Below are 24190 nucleotides of genomic sequence, written 5' to 3'. Positions count from 1 at the left end.
ACACCAAACACCTGAACGGTTCGTACCATTTATGATATGAAACGGTAGTCAAAGAGCGAGAGTGCACTTTCACCTGAAGCCGTCCTAAGCTGTTAAGTGCACACCAAATGGTGTTTTCACTCAAAATTATTGTTATATTTGAAACCAATTTTCCTCTGCTGTCTCAAACATACTCTCAAAACTCTTATTAACTTATAATTCTCATTATATTACAATATAATATAAAAAAAATAAAATTTTTGAAAAAGGCAGTCATTTATAGAGATTAATCATAATTACAAAGCATAGAGACCTTAATTATAGCACTCGTTTAAATATACTGTATTTAAATATATCATTACATTTACAACAAAAAACTAAATATAAATTATTGTCACTATTATCTCATGTCATTTTACGTCTCTCTCTCTCTCTCTCTCTCTTTCTTTCTTTCTTTCTTTTTTTTCTCCCTCTCATTCACTCATTCACTCATTTATTTGAAAATTGCAGGTTTCATATAAATTAATAATATGTTTAAAATAATTACCATTTAAAAAGTAGTGTAATCAAGCAATTTATTACTTGATTAATCTATTAGTGTTATCAATATTGAATATTTTTATTTTTGTTGTTTATTATTATTTTTTATTTGATGTAAACTAGTTTAAATTAAATAAAATGCATTTTAAAATACACCGATTTAATAGTAGAAGAAAAATAAAATTAATTTTTTTATTTTGTTTTTTTTTCTTATTAACAGATAATAACAAAAACGAAAATAAGAGAAAGAGATATTTGATTTAAAAAAATATCAATTGACTAAAGATTTTTTCTTCAACTAATTATTGATGACTTGCAACAACAACAACAACAACAACAACAACAACAACAACAAAATTTTTGTTTGGTTTTGAATATTTTCAAACTAATTAACATTAAAACAAAAAAATTTAGAGACATATTTCAATGACAGGCATGTAAAACAAATGCCAAAAACCAAACACAACTTATTGGTCACAAAAATGATAAATCGACACAACTTTTCAATTCTCTCTCTCTCTCTCTCTCTCTCTCTCTCTCTCTCTCTCTCTCTCTCTCTCTCTCTCTCTCTATTCAACATATGTTTTCCAATATTTACATAGACTACTGATTTTTTTGGTGAGTATTTGCTAAAATTGTTTCAATATTTTTGTTGTTGATTTCAAGTTTAGTTGGATATTGTTTTTAGTTTCTTTTTTCTTTTTTATATAATTGTTTTATATTTCTCGACAATATTTCAATAAACAAATATTGTGTGTATTTTTTCATCATAAAAAATTAGACTTACAAATTATATGATGAAAAAATAATTTTTATGCAAACTATGTTTACTAAACATACACACAAAAAAATCACTGACCTTTTTGATATGTTAAACAACAATATAAAAATATATATAAAAATATTTTTACAAAAAAAAAATTTTTGTGTTGAAAATTTTTATTTTTAATGACACTTCTTGTGGGACCCAAAAGTTTAGAGCAAACATTTGGCCACTAAATCAACAATATTTGCCAGCAATTCAAGCGTTTGGTTGGTTTAAATAATTTTATTTTATAAAGATTTAAATCTTATTTATTTAAGTCCTAAAACTCTATGTGAAGATTATATATATTTAAGGTGTTATATACACTATATATATATGTACTATAAATTCTGGGCCGTAATTGCAAACACTTTAAAGCCATTGAATTAGAAATGGTTTGGTTAGTGAAGAAGAGGGGATATATTTATTTATTTATTATTATTATATTGTTGTGTAAACCCAAATGAGATATTTAGAAATGGGAAGAAAATTTCGACAAATGGTTTTAAAAGTAAATAAATGCATAAAACGATTGTATTATTTGATTATTTCGGATTCCCAGAAGAGAAATATTATGTATATATAAACACAAAAAAAAAGTTTTTAAAAGAAAAAAAAGGAGAGAAAAGTTTTTATTATTATTATTGAAACCAAATGTTTTCTCTCTGTTCGCTAAAAGTTAAGTGAAATTTATTTCAAATTCTTATGTTTGTCTCATGAATGTGAGGTCTGTTAGGTTTGTGTGTTTGAAGTACTGTTTCTAACTGATACCTAATGTTTGTGTGTCGGGTCCAGCAATGTGTTTGCCTCTCTGTTTTTCTTCAATGGTATGGACTCTCCACAGTATGCGAGTTAGTTATGTATTATACAGTATAATAATGTGTGTGTCTTATAAACGGCTGAAAGATTGGGCTTCAAAGTCAAATACTTTTAGTTTAGAGAGCAAGTGATCACTCCCTCTGAGCCATAGTTTGTACAAAAAAGTAACCAAATTTTTAACTCTCAGCTCAGGCTTATTATTGTTGGGGTACTACCTATGGCTATGGCCTTTGGGTTCCAGTAGTGTATTCACTGGATTCACGTTTTCCATATAAGTTTCATGTCTTTCTTTATTCAATATTACCCGTGCAAGTCATCAACAACTAGTACTGCTGTAGTCTCTCTCTCTCTCTCTCTCTCTCTCTCTCTCTCTCTCTCTCTCTCTCTCTCTCTCTCTTACCTCTATAGCCAACACTCCTTACGTATGCATAGCACAGCACTGGCAGCTCAGCTCAGGTGTTCTTTCTCTCTCTCATTCTTTCCCTCTCAGGTGATGTGAAGTGCATTCAAGGCATACCTACACTATTTTCTATGGACACAGACTTAAACTATTAGGGGATTAAATGGGGAAAAACTGGAAGAGAGAGAGAGAGAGAGAGAGAGAGAGAGAGACTGAGTCTTGCGTAGAAGTGATGGCTTTAAAAGTTGGAGTATTGAAGGGCAGAGCCAGCACTTGTAGCTGATTTAGAGTGTCGTGACCGCAACCAGACCGTCGACAAAATAGTTGCAAACAGTTTTTGCTTCGTGTAAATGCATTGCATATATAAATATGTGTTTTGAATGTTTTTTCTGGAGATAAACAGCACTTAATTTTAATAGTTATGTGGCATTTGTTGTAATGAATACTTAAACAACAACAACAAAAAGTTATCGATTTTGATAACATTAATATAGTTATACAATATTATCATTATATATATATATATATATATTTATTTATTTATGTATAAATTATATAAAAGTGATAATCATTTATGAAAAAGTGTGGCTACAAAAAAAAGTTGTGGCAATGATTTGCCTGTCAGTAGTAAGCATTGATTTGCGGTTAAATAATAGTAATACCTATACTGAACCTGTAATTTAGCGATAATTTGTTGTGTATTACACAAACACCTCAAGCTATCCATCGCTGGCAACAGCTTTTCAATTGGCTTGTCTTCAGTGCAATTCATAAACCATTATTACTATTCATATAATAACTGTTTTTTCCTTAACTTATTATTTGTATTATGTCTTCAACTATAATTATATCACTGCTTCTGTGTATATACTTTAACCGACACTCATCACAATCGCTGCCAATTATGATCACAAACGGTATTTATTGGAGCAAACAATTGGAAAGTCAGACACCGATTGGTTTTAATGCCATCGATGATAGTCGATGGTCACATCTGGTCAATACATCACATGTTGTCAAAATGGTTAAGGGATGCGGTCGTGTCCACAACAGACTCGTCACCTTCAGTACTGGTCATATGTCTTGTGTTAGGTCTCGACAAAACAACGATCAAATACAAGGAGATATATTTAGTTTCTATTTGAGCCGATTGTTGGCCATCACAAATCTACCGCCGGCTACGGTAGCTTTGGTCAAAACAAAAGATTCTTCTTATGATAATCAATGGCAAAATGTGAGAACTGAATTACAGTCATATAATTGGGACAAAAAACCTGTTGTATTGACACAATATGTCAACGATTTAGTGCCCGCTTATATACCTCAACAGTTAACCACTGATAATAGACGGTTACATCCCGTAGCCGAAGATATCGGTGGCTTAAATGTGTCTCAATTGACAGAATTGGTTCAATGGAGTGATCTAATTGTGTTCGACTATTTGACGGCTAATATGGACCGTTTAATCAATAATATGGTTAACCATCAATGGGATCAACAGATAATGCAAAAGCCGGTACACAATCTGCTAAAAGTGAAAAATAGCGGACTTTTGTTGTTTATAGACAATGAATCGGGTCTTTTGCACGGCTATCGACTCATCAATAAGTATGAGCGACAGCACCGGTCGGTGTTAAGTGCTTTGTGTATATTTCGTGAGCGAACTGTCCGCTTAATTGAAGAGTTTTATAAAAATAAAGACCAAATCTTTTACACAATGAAAAAGCTATTCAAGAGAAACATTTTAGACAGAAATGTCTTCTCTGTTCTACCATTTCTTCCGGAGAAGAGCTTCAAAATATTGTTTGAAAGATTAGACAGAGTTTACCAACAAATTAATTATTGTAAAAAATTATATCAAAATAATAGTTTAAATAGTAATTATAATTTATAATATAATTTATATAAAATATAATTATATATCTATAATTAAATAGATTTTTTTATATATAATATAGCCAATGTATAAATAAATGTTCAATTTATATAAATATTTATTTTAATAAATACATATAAGTATATATATATTTAAATTTAAATTAATTTTATTTTTTAATTAATTGTATAAAACTAGAAAATGTGTATTCAATAAACATTTTTTAAAAAAAAAGATAAATGAAACAACTATTTCATGATTAATGTGTTTTTTGGTGCCTGTGTTTTGAGGTGTACACACACACACACACACACACACACACACACACACACACACACACACACACACACTAAGGTAATCATTGCTTATATCATACCGTCACTACTAATCTACAATACACTTACGTACACAACACACCAGGCTATACCATATTTTTAAGAGTATAATATTGTCTAAGACATACCGTACCTCATCATATATCTAAGCATTGCTTTAGTTTTTTTTTTGTTAGTTGTGTTTTGTTTATAACATAGCATACAATCGTTGTTTTAATTTGAGTTTCAAATCAAATTCATCTTTTAATTCGCTTCACACAAAAAAACATTTAACAGATATAAATATATTTCCATAACTTTTTTATATATTCAAAACACTTCATCAATAAAATTGAGTTTAAATGATAAGATCGCTGGGTTGGCCAAACACATACACATACATACATACACATAGGGGGGGGGGGGGGGGGGGGGGGGGGGGGGGGGGGGGGGGGGGGGGGGGGGGGGGGGGGGGGGGGGGGGGGGGGGGGGGGGGGGGGGGGGGGGGGGGGGGGGGGGGGGGGGGGGGGGGGGGGGGGGGGGGGGGGGGGGGGGGGGGGGGGGGGGGGGGGGGGGGGGGGGGGGGGGGGGGGGGGGGGGGGGGGGGGGGGGGGGGGGGGGGGGGGGGGGGGGGGGGGGGGGGGGGGGGGGGGGGGGGGGGGGGGGGGGGGGGGGGGGGGGTGAGACCCCAAGGCCAACCAGTCCTTAGGGGGGGTCCTCTCGTAGGGACTCTACTGTATGTTTGTGTCAGTTCTATGACCAAAAATATTCAAAGGGGGGTCTCTTTTCCACCGCAATTCTCAAACAAGTGGCCAAAGATTTTTGGTATTTTGTATTTTTTCAGAAAAAAACAAAATAAAAAAAATCTCGTCTTTATTAGTGAATAACTTAGTAGAAGTAGTAGTAGTTTTTAAGTCCAAAAATACATATATTATTTATTTTAATTTATTCACACAAAAACTTTATATTTTTGTTAGCTATTAAATCTTTGCATAAAAAATGAGAGACAAAATAGCACAACTGTATATAAGTTTTGATATGATTTCTGYATTTAAAAAAAAATAACAACAAAACTTGTACACAATGTTGCAAATAAATGAACTTGATCATTTGCTTTAACATCATTATGTACACACACACACACACACATAAAAAATTGGCCAAAAATAACATATACAGTACAGGTGTTTTTTGTGTCTAAATTATATTCAAACAATCAAAAACTATGATACTTTTGTTTTGTTTTTTTATCTTTCACACCATAAAAAGATATTTTGTGTGTCTATTAATAGAAATGTTGTTTTAATATTATTATTGCATGTTTGTTGTTTGTAGTAATAAAACGATGAATTTTTTTTTGTTAAACGTTGTGAAAAAAACATTATTTAAAGTTAATGACATTGTTTTACTATAGTGTAGTCGTTTAGGAGATGGTGTATTAGTATTAAATGTTTTATTATCTTAATAGTGTTTCTTAAATTTATTGAATGTATGTTTTTTTAATAGATTTAATAGTTTTTTTGTTTTTGTTTTTTTTCTTGAAAGTCACAATAATTAATTATGAGAGGTGTTAAACATTTCATTTACAAATGTGTTTCAGATAAATAAATATATATATAGATATATACTATCATATAGTTTATGTTTTTGTTGTGTTTTTAATACTATACAAAAAAAAACATGAAAAAATAAAAGCAAAAGTACTGTAAATTTATAATTACTTGTAAATTCACTGATTAGACTTTTTGAAGAGAGAGAGAGAGAGAGAGAGAGAGAGAGAGAGAGAGAGAGAGAGAGAAAAGGTTTGAAAGCTAGAAATCATAAAATAAAATCTGACTTATTTTAATAGATATCTTATTTTAAGTGCCAATAATCGGCCCCTGTATTTGGCTCCGGGCTCTTAACTAGTTATACATAACATTACGGGCAAAAAAACATCATTTGCCATTAGTCGCATGATTTCCACTCTTTAAAAATAACATACCATAATATAACATACAATTGACTAATCAATGATTTTCACGATAACTACCGTTTATTAAATTTAATCACATATTTTAAGCGCACTTACTATATAAACATATAATCATGTTTTAGTATTATTTAAAATTGTATATTTATATCATATATATATTTTTTTTGTTTAACCATAATTGTTTTGATCATGTAATTATGCAATTTTATAGATATTTAATTAAAATAAATTATAATTTTAAGCCATTCAATAGTCATAAATCAGTTTATCGGAAAATATAATGACTACTTTATTTTATAGCAACACATTAAATATATTATAAATTTGTTTCAAAACACTTTCAATCATAACAAACTATACCTTCAATACATTTTTATGAACAAACATTTATTTAATATTATTATTAATATTATTATATTTAAATAATTGCATATTTTAAATATTACATATTTTTTTTGGAAATTTCTAAAAATTTGTGACATTTTTTTTAATGATTTAAGTTTATATTTATCGTATATGATATCTGTTTGTGTTGAAATGTTTGAAAAACATATCAATGTTACATCAAATATACTTATATTGACTTAAAATAACAAATAAATTTCTATAGTCTTGAAATATGTTTATTATTGTACATAATTTAAGTATAATTTACAAATAAAACATTTTAAATGTTTAAATTATTCAATATTTTTCATAAAACACTGCAACATAATAATAATAATAAAATAACAACATAAATAGTAAAAATAAATATAAAATACTAATAATAATAAAATAACTTCTGATATTATCTATGTTTAAGATTTATAGTTAATTATAAATAGAGTAAAAACATTTAGCATTAAATACAATGAATCAACTTTTATGTCTTTTATATAATATTTTTCATAGAGTTTAAGATTAATTTTCATTGAATTTATAACCGGAAACAACAACAAAATCTATTATATGATATTTTCTAACATAATTGCAAATCTTTATTATTATTATATTGTATTAAATATTATATTATATAATATATAACATTATATGATTGTATATAAGCCCACTATATATACTATATACCCAGGAATGGGTTGGTTTGGTTACCCATCAAGTTTGTTATCATATACAGTGTTCATGTAATTCAATGGTTTGTTTATTGTATGTATGAAAGAGAAAGAAAGAAAGAAAGAAAGAAAGAAGAGAGAGAGAGAGAGAGAGAGAGAGAGGCAGACATACATACAGTGTATACATTCAATACATAATATTAATGCTTTCAAAAAATGTTATAAATAAATAGTTAAATAAATTAATACCATTATTATTATTTATAATAACGACTATATTATGTATATGTCTATAATGGCATAATAATAATAATAAAGTTGTTTTATATATAATTTACAGTATAATAGTGTGCTTCCCATCAGTTTGCGATGACTTTTTGAATGGAAAAGTAAATTTTAGAGGAACGGTATATAAAATAATATACTGTACTCGAGAAAAAAAGGTTATGCTATTTATAAAGTGATATTTAATTATTTTTATTTTTACAAATTAGTAGATTGTTATTATATTACAAATGTAATGATTGCCTGACAAATGCGTGAATATTAATTAAGTGATCCGACACATTGTCTCGTACCACCCTCTAGGATAAAAACACTCACCCGTTTTTTTGGTCACCCCCTGCTAATATGACCAGGATACTGGATCTCCATGATCCCTGTCCATTATCCCTCACTTTCCCCACACTTGTTTGGGTCTCTCTCTCTCTCTCTCTCTTTCTCTCTCTCTCTCTCTCCTATACCAGTCTAGACTATTGCACCAATAATAATGAGCTCTCAAAAATCCAGGTAATCACCAGGTATTTGACAAATAATATAAAAGCGACTCAATTTTTTTAATATAAATAAATTATATATATATTTATTTTGTTGTTATTTTTATGATCATTTTGAGCCAAAAATTAGAGTCACACAGCATTTATATTACATACGGTATATGATATATACAAAGCATAAGTATAAATACCCATCAAATGTCAGCCGGGAATACTTAAATCGTTAATCAAAACACATGTTTTCTCATTTATAAAAATATAATTTTTTTCAAAATAAAAAATGAATTTAATTTAATTTTCTATTTAAAGAGTAGAACATATATATATATATATACTGATATATATTACCAAAACCCCCACTTATTTAATTAATTTATCGCTTAATAATTTTATTTAATTTTTATTTTTTATTATTAATAAAACGAAATGTATTTTTAAATGTCTTTAGGCACTGACTGTATGTATAATATTTTTTTAAGTTCAGAGAGACATCAGTGAAAAAATTCGTATAATTTTCAATAAAATAAAATTAACTGATGACTGAATTTTTTCTTAGTTTTCTTTTTATATTATTAGTTGGCATTTAATGAGAAACCAATGTTTTCGTTATATTCATGTATGTATACCTTTGTATGTTTATGTCTTTGAGCACAGGTATGATGTGGACGAGTATTTTTATTTTATTTTTTTAAAGAGAGACATAGCATTCATATCACTCATACCCCCTGCTATCGGATTTCCGCATCACAGGAGGTATTTGAAAATTTCTATAATGTTTTAGCAAAAATTTCACTTATCTTTGAAAAATTTTTTTGCCCCCCCCCTTAAAAATATTATTTTCTCAAAAATTATTAAATCTATAATTTTTGAGGTTTAAAATTTTCTAATAATATTTATCAGCTTTAAATTTTATCGGTGAGAATTCAAAATAAGCATTAATTTAATTTTTTAGTCATAAAATATAAATATATTTTGTGTATTAACAACTGCTAATAAAAATTTTATTTACATAATTTTTTAGCAAACATATCGTTTAACTTTATAATAAAAGTTTTTACCCATGAAGTATTAATATAATATTTAATCACTTATTTGATACTTAAAACATTTATATAAACACAAAAAAATAATTTAACATTTATTACGGTCTTAATAATTATAATTATTATTTAAAATCTTTTTTTTTCAAATAATGCAAAAAGCATTTAAATCAATTAATTATATATAAATTAATTAATTTGGTAATTAAAAAGTTAGTATTTTTTAAATGAATTTTACGTGAAGATAGGAATATGCGATAAATATTAAGTTTAAATACATGTATATATTTTTTTCTAAAAAAATAAACTTATATATATAGTACTTAGACTGTGAAAATAAATTGTTATAATTTTTTTCCAACACATAGTTACTTAACTAATAATAATTAATTTTAGTGCCCTTTTTTGGTGTGAATGTGAAACAAACATTAATTTAAATAAAGATATTTTATCTTTCATTTAATAAAGCTTTCATTTAAAATGCAAAATAAAAAAATTCAACTTAACTTATGCTCTTAATGTTAATTTTGTCGTCTCGTTATCATTTAAATATCACGCAATCATATATCTAAAGTTTATTAGTATTAAATACTATAATGAATTGTAATTTTTATTATGTTAAATAGTTAAATTAGCAAATAAAACATATTATTTAAAAAATAAAATTATAGTCTATTTTATAACTAAATGGATAAATTTTTCCGATTTAAGTGAACATTTAACTCTCTCTCTCTCTCTCTCTCTCTCTCTCTCTCTCTCTCTCTCTCTCTCTCTCTYTCTYTCTYTCTYTCTTTCTTTCTCTCTCTCTTTATATATTGTCTTTGAAACTTCTAAGTTTAACAGCATTTAAAAATATTAATCAGAGGGGTGTATGGCTTCGGGCGTTAATCTTTTCATATTAAAACTCGAGCGCCGGCAGGAAATGGCTGTTGCGGTCGATTCACTTGATTGTCAGTTAGCCCAAAGCAATTACCCATTACACACACACACACACACACACACACACACACACACACACACACATACATAAGTAAAATTTTTGACTCTTTCTTGACTCTTAGTTTTAAAATTAACATAAAGTTTTCACCACTGGATACGACTGACCACCAGAGTTGGTATCACTAATAAACAGTAGCGTACAGTATATTCATATACATTATATTTGGTTAATAAACGGTTAGTTCAAAGTAAATCTATTTATATTATTTGATTTATATGTGATTCTTATTTACACAAAGGAAAAACATGAAAAAACAATAAAAAAAATATTACAAACAAAAAGGTATTGAAAAATAGAGGTTTCAATTAATTTGATTTTAAAAATAGTTATTTGAATTGTTTTTTCTTTCTCCAAAAAATCGACATTTATGTATATATGTATATGTTATGTAAAAATTAAGACAATTTCAAATGTGGTACTAATTAATGACTGAACAACTAAACAGAAATACTGGTGAAGCCGTTGGTTATGTTTTTAAAGAGAGAGAGAGAGAGAGAGAGAGAAGTGGGAAAAAACAGCTGGAAGTATGAGATTAATGTCTTTCCAGTGTTGCGATCGGCTAAACACCAGACCTCAGAGACTCTGAAAAAACTAATTTCTCTCTCTCTCTCTCTCTCTCTCTCTCTCTCTCTCTCTCTCAGTGATCATCTTTCATCTCTCATCTCAACCATTAACCAAATGGTATGCAATGTATATGAGAGACAACAAGTGTATCATTGGTTGTTTCATTAGACTATAGGTGTGTTTTAATCATTAATTCTCTACTTTTTTTTAATGTTTTCCTCTCTTTATTTTTAAAAGATCTTTCCCTTAAAAATATCTACAAATAAAATATACCTTTAGTTAACTCTTTGGAGGCCTTARACCTGCTAAGAGAGAAAGAGAGAGAGAGAGAGAGAGAGAGAGAGAGAGAGAGAGAGAGAGAGAGATTATTAGAGATATAGTTATAGATAGAGGAGAGGGGGAAAGTTTACACTCTCAGATGCTGTCATATACTATAGTATATACTGTAGTAACTATACTATTTGGTGTGAAGCACAGGGACTTTAACTATCCCGTGTGTCTAACATTGACCGCATATAAAAAATGAGAGAAGTTTTTTTTCAATGAATTTCAATTAATTCAAATTTTTTTAAAGATTAACCCTTTAATAATTTTTTAAATAACTCCTTTCTAAATACAGTATACTTTATTTTTACTTTTATTTTTGTGGTTCAAAATCAAGATCACAATCTAAGGAAACAATTGTTTTGAAGTTAAAAAATAAATAATCTTTTATTCATTATTTTATTACCTAATTAACATATTTATATAAACGTTTTATATTTAAAATACAATATATTATTTTATCTATTGTTTATAATGTTTAAGTTTTCCGGATTAATATAATTAATGTTCTAATAATGAAAATAAAAATAAAAATGACTATTTTATTAAATGCTATTTATTTGTTTGATAAAAATTTTATTATGTATAATTTTTGAATTAACTATTATTTTAAAACTTTTTTTTTATTTATATAAACTATATTACTAGTTAAAAAAAATACAATTATTGTAATTATTAGAAAAACGAAATAAAATTTAGTTAATGCGTTAAAAGCTTAACTTCAATTAATTGCTAAAGTTTATTGATTATTATTATTACATTATTATAAATTACAAGTTAACTCTTATAAATTATATATTTAGATTTGCATAATAAATATGCTAATACAGTATAATAGTTTAAGTTGAAATTTCAATAAATGTATATATGATTTAGTTGTAACATATCTAACTAAACATGTAATATAATAAACATTTTTATTTAATAAATTTGTAATTTAATTAAATTAAATTAAATTAAATTAAATCAAAAATCAAAAAGAGACAAAAAAAATTAAACACACACACACACACACACACACACACACACACAGAGAGAGAGAGAGAGAGAGAGAGAGAGAGAGAGAGAGAGTTTGAAATTTATATTGCATTATTTCAAGAGAATAGGAATCCATTAAATGTCATTCATTGCAATGATTGATAAGTTTTTATTATTTCAAACTCACCACTACTTAAATCTCTGTCACTTATATTTGTTAAAAATATTTTGCTTTTGCACCTGTTGTGTGTATGTATGTATGTATGTATGTATATATATATATATATATATATATATATATATATATATATATATATATGTGTGTGTGTGTGTGTGTGTGTGTGTGTGTGTGTTTAATTAAACATGGATTTACCTTTTATCTAAATACTATTATATAAGCTGTTGTATATATTTTTAGTTATTTCTTTAAGTACAATATATTTTTTATTTATTGTTATAATACTCTCTAACATAATAGACTCAGTTATCACTCAATTATATTTTGCTATTAGTTGAATAAACCAATTTGACTTTTGACTTATTTTGGCTATATTTTACCTAACAATTTATTGCATAATATTATATTTACAAATACAGTATAATATACAAAATAAAATATTTATAAAAAATAAGAACTTAAATGTCAAATATTAATATATAAATACAATTTATTAATACTATAATATATTGCAATTATATTTATGCAAATATTTTGGCCTCCCCTAATCATTTTATAATATATGCCAATTAAAAAGAAAGTCCAAAATTAAGTAATATAAAAGTTAATACGATATATTAATATAACGTATAAATTTGTTTTGAACGTCCTCTACTTAAACTATTTTGGCTAAACGTAATAATAATAAATAACTAAATTGACTAAAAAACTACAGGTGCAATATTACAGGTAAAAAACAACTACCTGACCAACAGTTTATTGTTTTTTATGATTAAGCATATATTAATTGTCTATATTAGTATTAGTAGCACACAATCATAAAGCATATAAATTTATGACATTATTATATTTAGAAATAATATATGATATTAATATTATATCTATTTATATTACAATATTATAAATAGTATTATGATTTTTTTCAAAAATAATAATAAAGTCAACGACCCTGGTCATTCTTATGTTCACCTTTTTTATTATTTTCTAATTTTATTTTCAGTATTATTAACCATTTATTCTACATTTGATTAATCAATTAATACATAAATTTTATGTTTTATGTTTAGATAATTTGTCAAAAATAGTGTATTTGCATATAATAAAACATGCAATTTAAACGATGTTATACTACTAATACACAATATTTATGCGATTAGTAAGATAACAAAAAATATCATATAATAAATATTTCATTTTTAGATATTATAATTATGTAAACAGAATCGATTAATTCAAATAATAATTACTCAGCTCTTAATAAAACTCCATAAAATGAGCGAAAAATTATTAATAACTTATTAATAATAATAAGTAATACTGTTATTATAATTTACAACCAGTTTTTTAAGAGTTTAGATTTTTAAATGCATGTGTTGTATATACAGTATATAAAAGTATACAATAAAAAACTTATATATACATTAAAAATCTAAAGATTCATTAGATATTATAAAAAGGGGGAATGAATGTTTAAATACTGGCCTAACATATGATATAACATATAACAGTCCCCTTATATATACTGTATATATATATATACTTTATAAGGGATTAGAGGATACATATTTAACATAAAACTCTAATGAATAATTTGTTATGTTTTTTACACCATTTGAAACTTGTTTTTCTTGATTGTTAGCCCTGATCTCACACACAACTATTTCTGCACAATATGCTAATCAACTAAATAAGTTGAAAAATCAGCCATCATTTTGGTCAGACCATTGCCAGACTCTCTCCCTCTTTCTCTACCACTGTATACCACTATTTATAATATAAATTTTATAACTTATAGATATAAGAAATGTAAAAAAGTATAAATAAATAAAAAGTCATTTACTTAGTCTTTTATTATGTCTAAACAGTATTGAAATTTTAAAAATATTATACATTTATACTTAATGTATACTTTTCATAGTAAAATATCTGAATAAAACAATATAAATGTTAAAATTTTTATTTAAATTAAATTTTTATACATTTAATATTGTATTCAATATATAATTATTATATTTTTATGTTATTAAAACTTTATCTGTGTATGTATGTGTATGTATGTATGTATGTATGTATGTATGTATGTATGTATGTATGTATGTATGTATGTATGTATGTATGTATGTATGTATGTATGTATGTATGTATGTATGTATGTATGTATGTATGTATGTATGTATGTATGTATGTATGTATGTATGTATGTATGTATGTATGTATGTATGTATGTATGTATGTATGTATGTATGTATGTATGTATGTATGTATGTATGTATGTATGTATGTATGTATGTATGTATGTATGTATGTATGTATGTATGTATGTATGTATGTATGTATGTATGTATGTATGTATGTATGTATGTATGTATGTATGTATGTATGTATGTATGTATGTATGTATGTATGTATGTATGTATGTATGTATGTATGTATGTATGTATGTATGTATGTATGTATGTATGTATGTATGTATGTATGTATGTATGTATGTATGTATGTATGTATGTATGTATGTATGTATGTATGTATGTATGTATGTATGTATGTATGTATGTATGTATGTATGTATGTATGTATGTATGTATGTATGTATGTATGTATGTATGTATGTATGTATGTATGTATGTATGTATGTATGTATGTATGTATGTATGTATGTATGTATGTATGTATGTATGTATGTATGTATGTATGTATGTATGTATGTATGTATGTATGTATGTATGTATGTATGTATGTATGTATGTATGTATGTATGTATGTATGTATGTATGTATGTATGTATGTATGTATGTATGTATGTATGTATGTATGTATGTATGTATGTATGTATGTATGTATGTATGTATGTATGTATGTATGTATGTATGTATGTATGTATGTATGTATGTATGTATGTATGTATGTATGTATGTATGTATGTATGTATGTATGTATGTGTATGTGTTTGTGTGTGTRTRTGTGTATGTATGTATGTATGTGTGTGTGTGTGTGTGTGTGTGTGTGTGTGTGTGTGTGTGTGTGTGTGAGTGTGTGTGAGTGTGTATGTATTTGTGTGTGTGTGTGTGAGTRTGTATGTATGTATGTGTGTGTGAGTGTGTATGTATTTGTGTGTGTGAGTGTGTGTGTGTATGTGTGTGTCCGTAAAATATCATTGCATATGTGTTGTAACTAATTAATCATTAGTTCTTTTTAGTTAAAAATATAGTTTTTCAGATAAAATAAATTTTTAATTGAATTTTATTGCTTTTTATCGTGTAAAATATTTTTTTTWWAAATATACTTTAAATTTAACATGAAATTCATGTTAATGTTCAGATAACTATTTTATATCTCAACTTTTTTTGTTACGGTATAAAAAAATACTAATTTAGTATTCAGATACTATTTTAAATATAAAGTATATATATATWTTTTTTTGTATTAAATACAGTTCATTGTTTTTTGTTTGTTATGCATTATTATTTTATTATGCAGTTAATTGAATACAATTGAATAATAAATAAAAAAAAGTATAGTATAAACTAATTAATTATACTATTAAATAAAAAAAGTTTATGAATGAAAAATTTGTTTTTCAAGTATTTTTAGATAGTTTTTTAATATTCAGTTTAGTTTATTGTCAACAACAATGGTGCGGAAAATTTACATAAAAAGTTTATAATTAAAGTATATAATATATGTTTAACATTATGCATGTTATATAAATCATTAGTATATAAATCAAAACATAATAACAATAAAAATTATGTTAAATATTGTATATAACAAAAATAATGAATAATTTACTTCTATATTTAGTTTAGTTTTCATTTAATCAAATCAATTTTTATGTTTTATTATTATTTAAAATAATATTATATCATATAATTGTTTATTTTTATATTTTAATATTAACTTTATTTAATTTACAACAAATGCCATATACATATGTATATCAGTACATAATATTTATCTAATACAAATACAGTGTTTACAAATATAAATTAGTTTACTAAAAAAAATAAATAAAGTCAAATTTATTTTATATTAAAATCAATTTTTTAATTATATACTTAATCGCTTTAAATTATTATTTTTCAAAAAACAATTTCTATAATATAATTCGTAAACTTAGATATTGTTAGCAATTATTTTAAAATAAATAAACTTTTTAAAGATTTATTAATTTATAATCAATTATTTTTATATAACATATAAATGTATAATAAATCAAGTAACGAAAATTACTTAATACCACAAATAACTCATTTTGAATAAATACATAAATAAATAATAATTTTTATAATTTATATTTATAATTTTTTTTTTAATTTTATATATCTATTTTTATAAAAATTAGTAACTATAAAAGTTATGCTTAACAAGTTTTTATCAGAAAAAAATCTGTTGGAGTTAGGAATAAATGTTAGAAATTATCACATTTTTTCAATATTTTTATAAATAAATTGATGCGATCATCGCTACAAACAAAATTGCATAACACTTACACACATTTGCTTTAAGTATATTAATATATTATAACAAAAAATTTCGCTTAACATTAAAGAAAGAGAATAAATGAAAGTATTTATCAATGTGTCAAACAATTTAGTAGATTATAAAACATATAATTTATTTTGTTTTTTATTTTGTTGGTGAATAAAATATAAATTGTATTCACACACACACACACACATACACACACATATTCAGAAAGAAAGAAAGAAAGACAACACTTAAATAATATGCCAGCAATTAATCAAATCAATGTTATGGATATTATATGTGTAGTCATCATCTCAAATGCAAATAAGTAATCAACATTTATAATAACATATTTAAATACAGTATCTAAATATATATATAAATTATAATAGAGTATATTTAAACGTTTGCCACAAATATATCAGATTTATTATTAAATATGTATCCTATATGTCACCGATTGACTGACTGGATCTTCCGGTCAAAAACACTATAAGAACTTGATTTTAAATGAAACAAAAATTTATGAACTTTTTAAATGCATTTTATTTCATTTATATATAATTTAATAACGACTTGCAATAAATTAGTCAATGAATCATAAAAACTACATTTTTGGCAAACATAGTGTTCGCTCATATTTCAAATTTCAGTGACATTTGCAGTAACTAAGAAAAAGTATATATTAAATGAAAATAATAATAATTTTTACATTTTTTGTGGCACTATATATACAGTATATGTATGTGTAGACCATTAAAATTATAAATGAAATTTATTTTATATTTATTATTTCACTTATTTTTTTTGCTTTTTCTTCTTATAATTTTTCTCATTTATAAAACTTTAATCTGTTTTTTTTATTATTATTTATTTCATAAGTAATGTGTTTCGATGAATGCATTTGTGTGTTAATAAGAGTTATAAATTGTTGCAATTATTATACATTTTTTTAGCGTAGAGTTTAGAGTTTATCTCCATTTCATATGAAGTTTTTTTTTACTTACGGTTAAGTTAAAGTCAAGTTTGGTTTTGTTCAGACATTTCAATGCTAAAAAAGACAACAATGTTTTTGGTTTTGTTTTTTTTCAGGAGTTCATTAGCTCTCAACAAAATTATATTAAAACGCGATTTTGTTGCCATTGTTTTTAAAATAAAAGATATTTCTTTAGATAAACTTATGAAAGAAAGAAAGAAAGAGAGAGAGAGAGAGAGAGAGATCCTAATGACAGCGTGTGGTCACTCATTACTAAGAGGCAGATGTCTATGTAATGGACAAACACACGTGTCGTCCTTTTTTCAAATCAAACAACAACACAAATTTCTAACGGACGCCAAACGCGTGCCACTGCACGTACATACATAGAGTGCGCGCATGCATTACACTAATACACTATTACAATAAGCAATAAGCACAGGGAAGGGCATACATACACACACACCGGCATCTGCTATACGACAACAATCATAACATCTGCTACACATAGAGTATATGTCAGTTAGAGTTAATATTCAGGTCTAACCGTTTAAATTGATTCAACTACTCGTAGACATTGGATTTAAAACATTTTTCTGTAGTTTTTAAAAAATCACAACAAAATTTACTAAATTATTAACCATGGTAAGTTTCATATTCAATTATTTCTATTTATTTTTATTCTTTTTAACAAATTGTAAAATTTTTATTTCTAATATTTTCTAATTTTAATTTATCAAAATCTTTTGAATAATTTGTATATTATTATAAGATTATTATAACATATTTAAAATACTTATTTTTTATGTCTCAAAAAACTTGAAACTTTTAATACATAAGAAATTGTTATTATTATCATTATTATCATTAATATTCTTACTATATATTAAAGTTGTAGTAAAGTTATATATATATAATAACTATACAAAAATAACAAAAATATAAATTCACAAAATAAAACTTTTTACTTTTTATTTTTTTCAAAAAAAAAGTTGCAATCATTTTTGTATATAAAATTTTCGGCTTTTTCTAAACAAATTTAATGTTAATTTTGATTAGAGTTTGTGTCACTTGAAATGACATTAGGATTATATTGTGTTTGAACTTTTGAAAAAACATTTTTTGATAAAAAAAAGCTTATTTTACTTCTCTGTTTGTATTATATTTAATACACTGTATAGCATAAGTATATGTATGCACTGTATATATATATATATATGTGTAAGTTATATAAGCATTAAATCATCAGATGATGTCTCAAAAAACTAAAGCCAATGACTTTTCTGTTTATGAAAAAAGAGATTTTTATGTATATTAAAGATTTCAAATCATTTTTAATTTATATATTTTTGTTTTGTTTTGTTTTATTCACTACATTAGCACATGTATTGTAAGGAAAGTTCGCTGAGAGAGTGGTTAAAGGACTTGAAGACCACAATATATGTGGAATCGTTAAATACATTGCAGGCCAAGTCTGTGGCCACAACTCCGCAATCATATGAAGCCTTTCAGATCAGAGACTCACACATAACAGTCCAAGAAATTCGGACCAAATCTACGAAATTAATTGAAGATTTAGACTATTTTATAGATGAGATGCCAATGTCTGGCAACACATTAAAACTTATTAAAAGTAACTATTGGCAGACCTATTGCGAGATACAGACAATAGTCGACATATGTGAACGAAAGTTTGTTAATAACACAAAATACATGAATAAATTGATTGAATCAGTCTATAGGACAGCCTCTTTGACTAACAAATTAATTGACATATTTATTGCCAAAAAATGTGTAAACAATTCACAATTAGAGTCAACGGTTAGAAAACTCAAAGAGCTATTCGGAGAACTTATAAATCAATGGATTAAAAATGAATGTAAAGTAAGTTTTGAAAAAATAATTTTTGTGTTTCCGTTAATAATTATATTATTGATGGTTTTATACAAATATTTTTATTGCTTATGATTTATACAATACTGTAAACTACAAGTCAGTCAGTTATACATAATTAAAAAATAATATGAAAAACATTTTTTTTATATCTTTAATATAAATTTATAGGTAATTATAGATTCGCTATACAAGCGCACTGGTATGCTATCAATAAAGTGGTCATTGCTATCTTGTTGTTCATTAGCGCAAAATGATCCCTATATTTGTCGCATATTTGTTGAATATCATGATATAGTGAAGCCGTTGATTGAAATTATTAATAATTATTGGTTAATATCACTGGACTCGACACCAGAAGAGCAGCAAATCAAAGTCATAGCACTGAGAGTTCTCACTATTTTATGTATTAATAGGAAAGCCGTAAAACAATTAATCAATGAATGCACTTATAGTCAGTTCTTGACGTCTCTTATAACTAATGAATCTTCAGAACTGATTCTAAGGGAAGCCATCGATTTGATGCTTCAGCTGACAAAACAATTGATAGATAAAAGTAAGACAAGTGGTGTCAATGTCAGTCCCGTCAAACATATTGCCCATCAATCGGAAGACCCGTTCCCGCAATTTGTCATAAATGACTTCATATATTGTTTAACGAAAGTGATAGAAGAGGCGAAAAATGCAAAAATAATTTTATTAATTTGTGCCACATTTGCAAACATGTCTTTTGTCGACATCGAGTCAATAGTCAACAGCAATGCCTTAAATGTAATTCTCGGAAATCCCATCGTTGCCGATGACATCTTCATCCGGGATCAGATTATTACAATATTGGCTAATATTGCCCGAAAATTTCCGCTGGAAATAGTAAGCAGCGGAGGACTTATCTATATTATCAATTCGTTGCAATTGAGATATGAAGACATGGAAGAAGAGCAACAACTATTGGCATTAGAACGGATCCAACAGAAGGTGTCGGTGGCCATCGCCCGACTGGCCAATAGTGCGAGTGTTACGCAAATATTTTTCAGACTTAATGCCGTCAAACGGCTGATCGATTTATGTAAAATTCCTGAAGAAAGAAACTTTAACGACAATGTCCTCATCGCTTGTATGGCAGCGCTCAAGAGGTTGGCCCACAATATTGATATTAATAATAATAATAATAATACAAATACTGAGTACAAAACTTTTAAAGAAGCTATAGTTTAAAATTAATTAATTAATTATTGCCTATAATTTCATTATAACTTTTGTCAGAATTTTTTGTTTTTTTATTTGAAATTATTTTTTATATGAAATGAAACTTATTTTTTATAATAATTTTATAGGTTATTGGTATTGAATAGTTTGATAGCAATTTTTCTACACATGAAATCAATATTTTTATTAAATTTATATATTACAGCAAAAATAATTATTTATAAATGCACATGCATATTTATTAATTGCATATTTATTAAACATAGATATTAAAACACATTAAAAACTTAATAATAATATATTTAATTGCATTTTTATTTTTTAAATTTTGTTGTTATTTGTTATTATAATTTTTTTGTAAAAATGATTTTATTTTATTTTTTACTATTTGCACTGAATTTGTGTCATTAATTAATTTTATTATTTATTATTTTTTTAAAATTGTAAATTCAAAGCACTGTTATCTTACATATAATTTATTTAAACAGCAGTTGTTTGTCATTACATTTTATTAATACATTAGTCTCTAAACTATTTATTAATTACTTTTTTTAGTTTAAAGTATAGAGACTTGTATTGCAATTGAATCGTCAAATAATAAACAAAAATTTTAGTCAACAATACATTGTGTCGTAATTGATGTATAGTTTGGGGTTTTGAGAGTATTATAGAAAAAAAAACATAAATAAAATCAAATGATTTGATAGCAAATGATTATATCATTCATTGATTTAATTAATTAATTAAACGTCAAAACAAACGCATCGTTTCGTCTCATTTACCAATCAATTGATCCATTGCTGGCGACATAATCATCATCAACAACAACAATGATGAGTGAATGCTCGGACAGCGTGTCGGCCACCGCTAAGGAGTCGACAACTACGACGGCAACTGTGGTGATGACCACTGAAACCGATGCTCAACGCAGAGCTCGGATCAGACGCGAGAAGATTTTATTAGGAAGTAATATACGAATGAATCGGATTTTGTCGATGAATGACCACAAAGACAGACCAAACAACGATAATAATAAAACAACAAATAGTGAGACCATTAGTGACGTCGTCGTCACCGATATCACCGGTGACGACAACAGTGGCCACAAACATGTGGCCAATAATGAAGATAGTTTGCTGAAAGAGTTGCCAGCAATCGGACAAATAGTGACTCAAAAAGCGTTTGATTTCTTTAGCGAAAACAGTGAGTTAAGACATCGTCTGAATGCCAATGGAGTCAATAGGTCATCGGTGGTCACTTCGCAAACGTTTGAGACGACAAACGAAAGACAGTCCATTGACCGAACGTTTCCACGAAAAGTATCGCTGATATCGACGCCAATTGATTACCGAACTCTACAACAATCTCATCAAAACAATACCACGACTTTGACCTCACATTTAGTTTGGATGTTAAGCCAAAATCACAATAAACTGTTAGTCATAGGTATCCTAATATTTGTGGCATTAGTGGCATCGATGGCTAAATTGAATTTCATATTACCATTTCTTGTGACACAACTCTTCCGATTTGTGATCGTCGCCACACAAAAGCATAAGACAAGTAACAGTTCCAACAGACAGTTAGACAACATTTGGATCGCTGTTTCAGTGTTTCAACACTTGACTATATTTGTCTTCGTCTATATAATGGTTCAGATTTTGGTCTAAAATTTATTTGTATTTCAAAAACGTATCGACAATTCTTATCAAATTATTTGTCAGATATTTAACTCAAATGAAAACAAAAACTATTTGTCTATCAAAAGACATTACAAATGCATAACATTTGATATATAAAATCTTTATGTTATTTTGATTGTTTGATTTTTATAGTTTAGTTGATATTATAATTTTGATTAATAATTATACTGTACTGTACATTACCAATGTATATGATAATATTATTTAAATATATTGATACCATTAATATTTAATAATGTATTGTTTTTTATATGAAATATTTCAACTTTTTGGACATAAATTAATTAAAAAAAATACACACAAAAAGTTTATGAATTTTAATTTATTTTAATTAGCAAACTCAACATTTACTCAATAATATATTGTACAGTAAATTATGTATTCTCTCTATCAGTATTTAGGAATATTATTGAGAAATTTGTATTGTTTTTTACAAAAATTTTTAAAAAAATATCCCTAATATTGAAGGACATCTTACAGACGGGTCAATCAGGTTTAACTCAATACTGGTTTTTGTATAATTAAATAATTAATAAATAAATACTATATTATTATTATTATTATTATTATTATTTATAAATTGATGTACAGTATTTAAAAGCTCTTTGAAAAATCTTTGGATTAATATTTATTATTATTATTCAAAACACGAATTATTATTTTATTTTATTTTTTATATAAAACTAAACGATTTTGTAATATTGCAATGATTTTTTTTATAACACAGTATATATATCGGTATATACAGTACAACATTAGATAATGCAATTGCAATTCAAATTTGTTAGAGTTTTCAATCAAAAAAAAAAAACATTTAATAAATCATAAATATATTTATAAATCCTTTGATTAATTTTATATATAAAATTTTAATTAACTAATTAAAACTAGATTATTGACATTAAAAACTTTTATAAATTAATAGATTAGATAATTAAACTAGATTATAAATTATATTTTTCAATTGACTATAAAAAATTTGATAGTTTTAACTTTAACTTTAACTTTAATTACAATTACTTATTACCGTTAGTTGTCTGCGACTTTGAGTTAAGAACTGACTGTAAGTGATTGATATAAGTGATGGCAAAACGCAAAGTCTCCACTTTGGACAGTCGTTTATCTTTAAGAGTGGGACTCAATGGTAAATGTTGTCTTAGTCTTTCAAAGCCATCGTTAACACTGCGAACGCGAGCCCTTTCCCGTTCATTTCGGCGCCGTATGAATGTTGTGGTGTCGAAGAAGTGTGAATTACCGTAATCTCCCGGCAATGGTATCTTACAGTGAGGACTGAACGGATCGTTTCTCACTTCGCTACCACTATG

The 24190-nt window shown here is 26.4% G+C and overlaps 3 protein-coding genes across 3 annotated transcripts in view; 2 read left to right on the top strand and 1 right to left on the bottom strand.

The window, feature by feature from the left end:
- Positions 1 to 3447: 3447 nt before the first annotated feature.
- Positions 3448 to 4352, top strand: LOC128957824 (four-jointed box protein 1-like). The gene is made up of 2 exons (XM_054303638.1): positions 3448 to 4198; positions 4270 to 4352. The coding sequence occupies exons 1-2, from the start codon at positions 3448 to 3450 to the stop codon at positions 4350 to 4352; spliced, it is 834 nt and encodes a 277-aa protein (XP_054159613.1).
- Positions 4353 to 19659: 15307 nt separating this feature from the next.
- Positions 19660 to 21748, top strand: LOC128957823 (protein inscuteable homolog). The gene is made up of 4 exons (XM_054303637.1): positions 19660 to 19947; positions 20128 to 20158; positions 20255 to 21089; positions 21718 to 21748. Exons 1-4 carry the CDS (start codon positions 19660 to 19662, stop codon positions 21746 to 21748), a joined length of 1185 nt encoding a protein of 394 aa, XP_054159612.1.
- Positions 21749 to 23881: 2133 nt separating this feature from the next.
- The window catches only part of LOC128957822 (transcription factor 15-like), a 540-nt gene continuing 231 nt past the window's right edge, over positions 23882 to 24190 (bottom strand). Inside the window, exon 1 of the mRNA XM_054303636.1 lies at positions 23882 to 24190. This exon is cut by the window's right edge and continues 231 nt beyond it. Within this exon, the coding sequence (XP_054159611.1) occupies positions 23882 to 24190 (309 nt within the window).

This window comes from Oppia nitens, unplaced genomic scaffold (genome assembly GCF_028296485.1).
Source record: "Oppia nitens isolate AA-2021 unplaced genomic scaffold, nextdenovo-longstitch-racon4-pilon3 scaffold3_pilon_pilon_pilon, whole genome shotgun sequence".
In the NCBI taxonomy this organism is placed as follows: Eukaryota; Metazoa; Arthropoda; class Arachnida; order Sarcoptiformes; family Oppiidae; genus Oppia; species Oppia nitens.
Note: the sequence above shows the minus strand (reverse complement) of the source record. Positions and strands in the feature narration are given on the sequence as shown.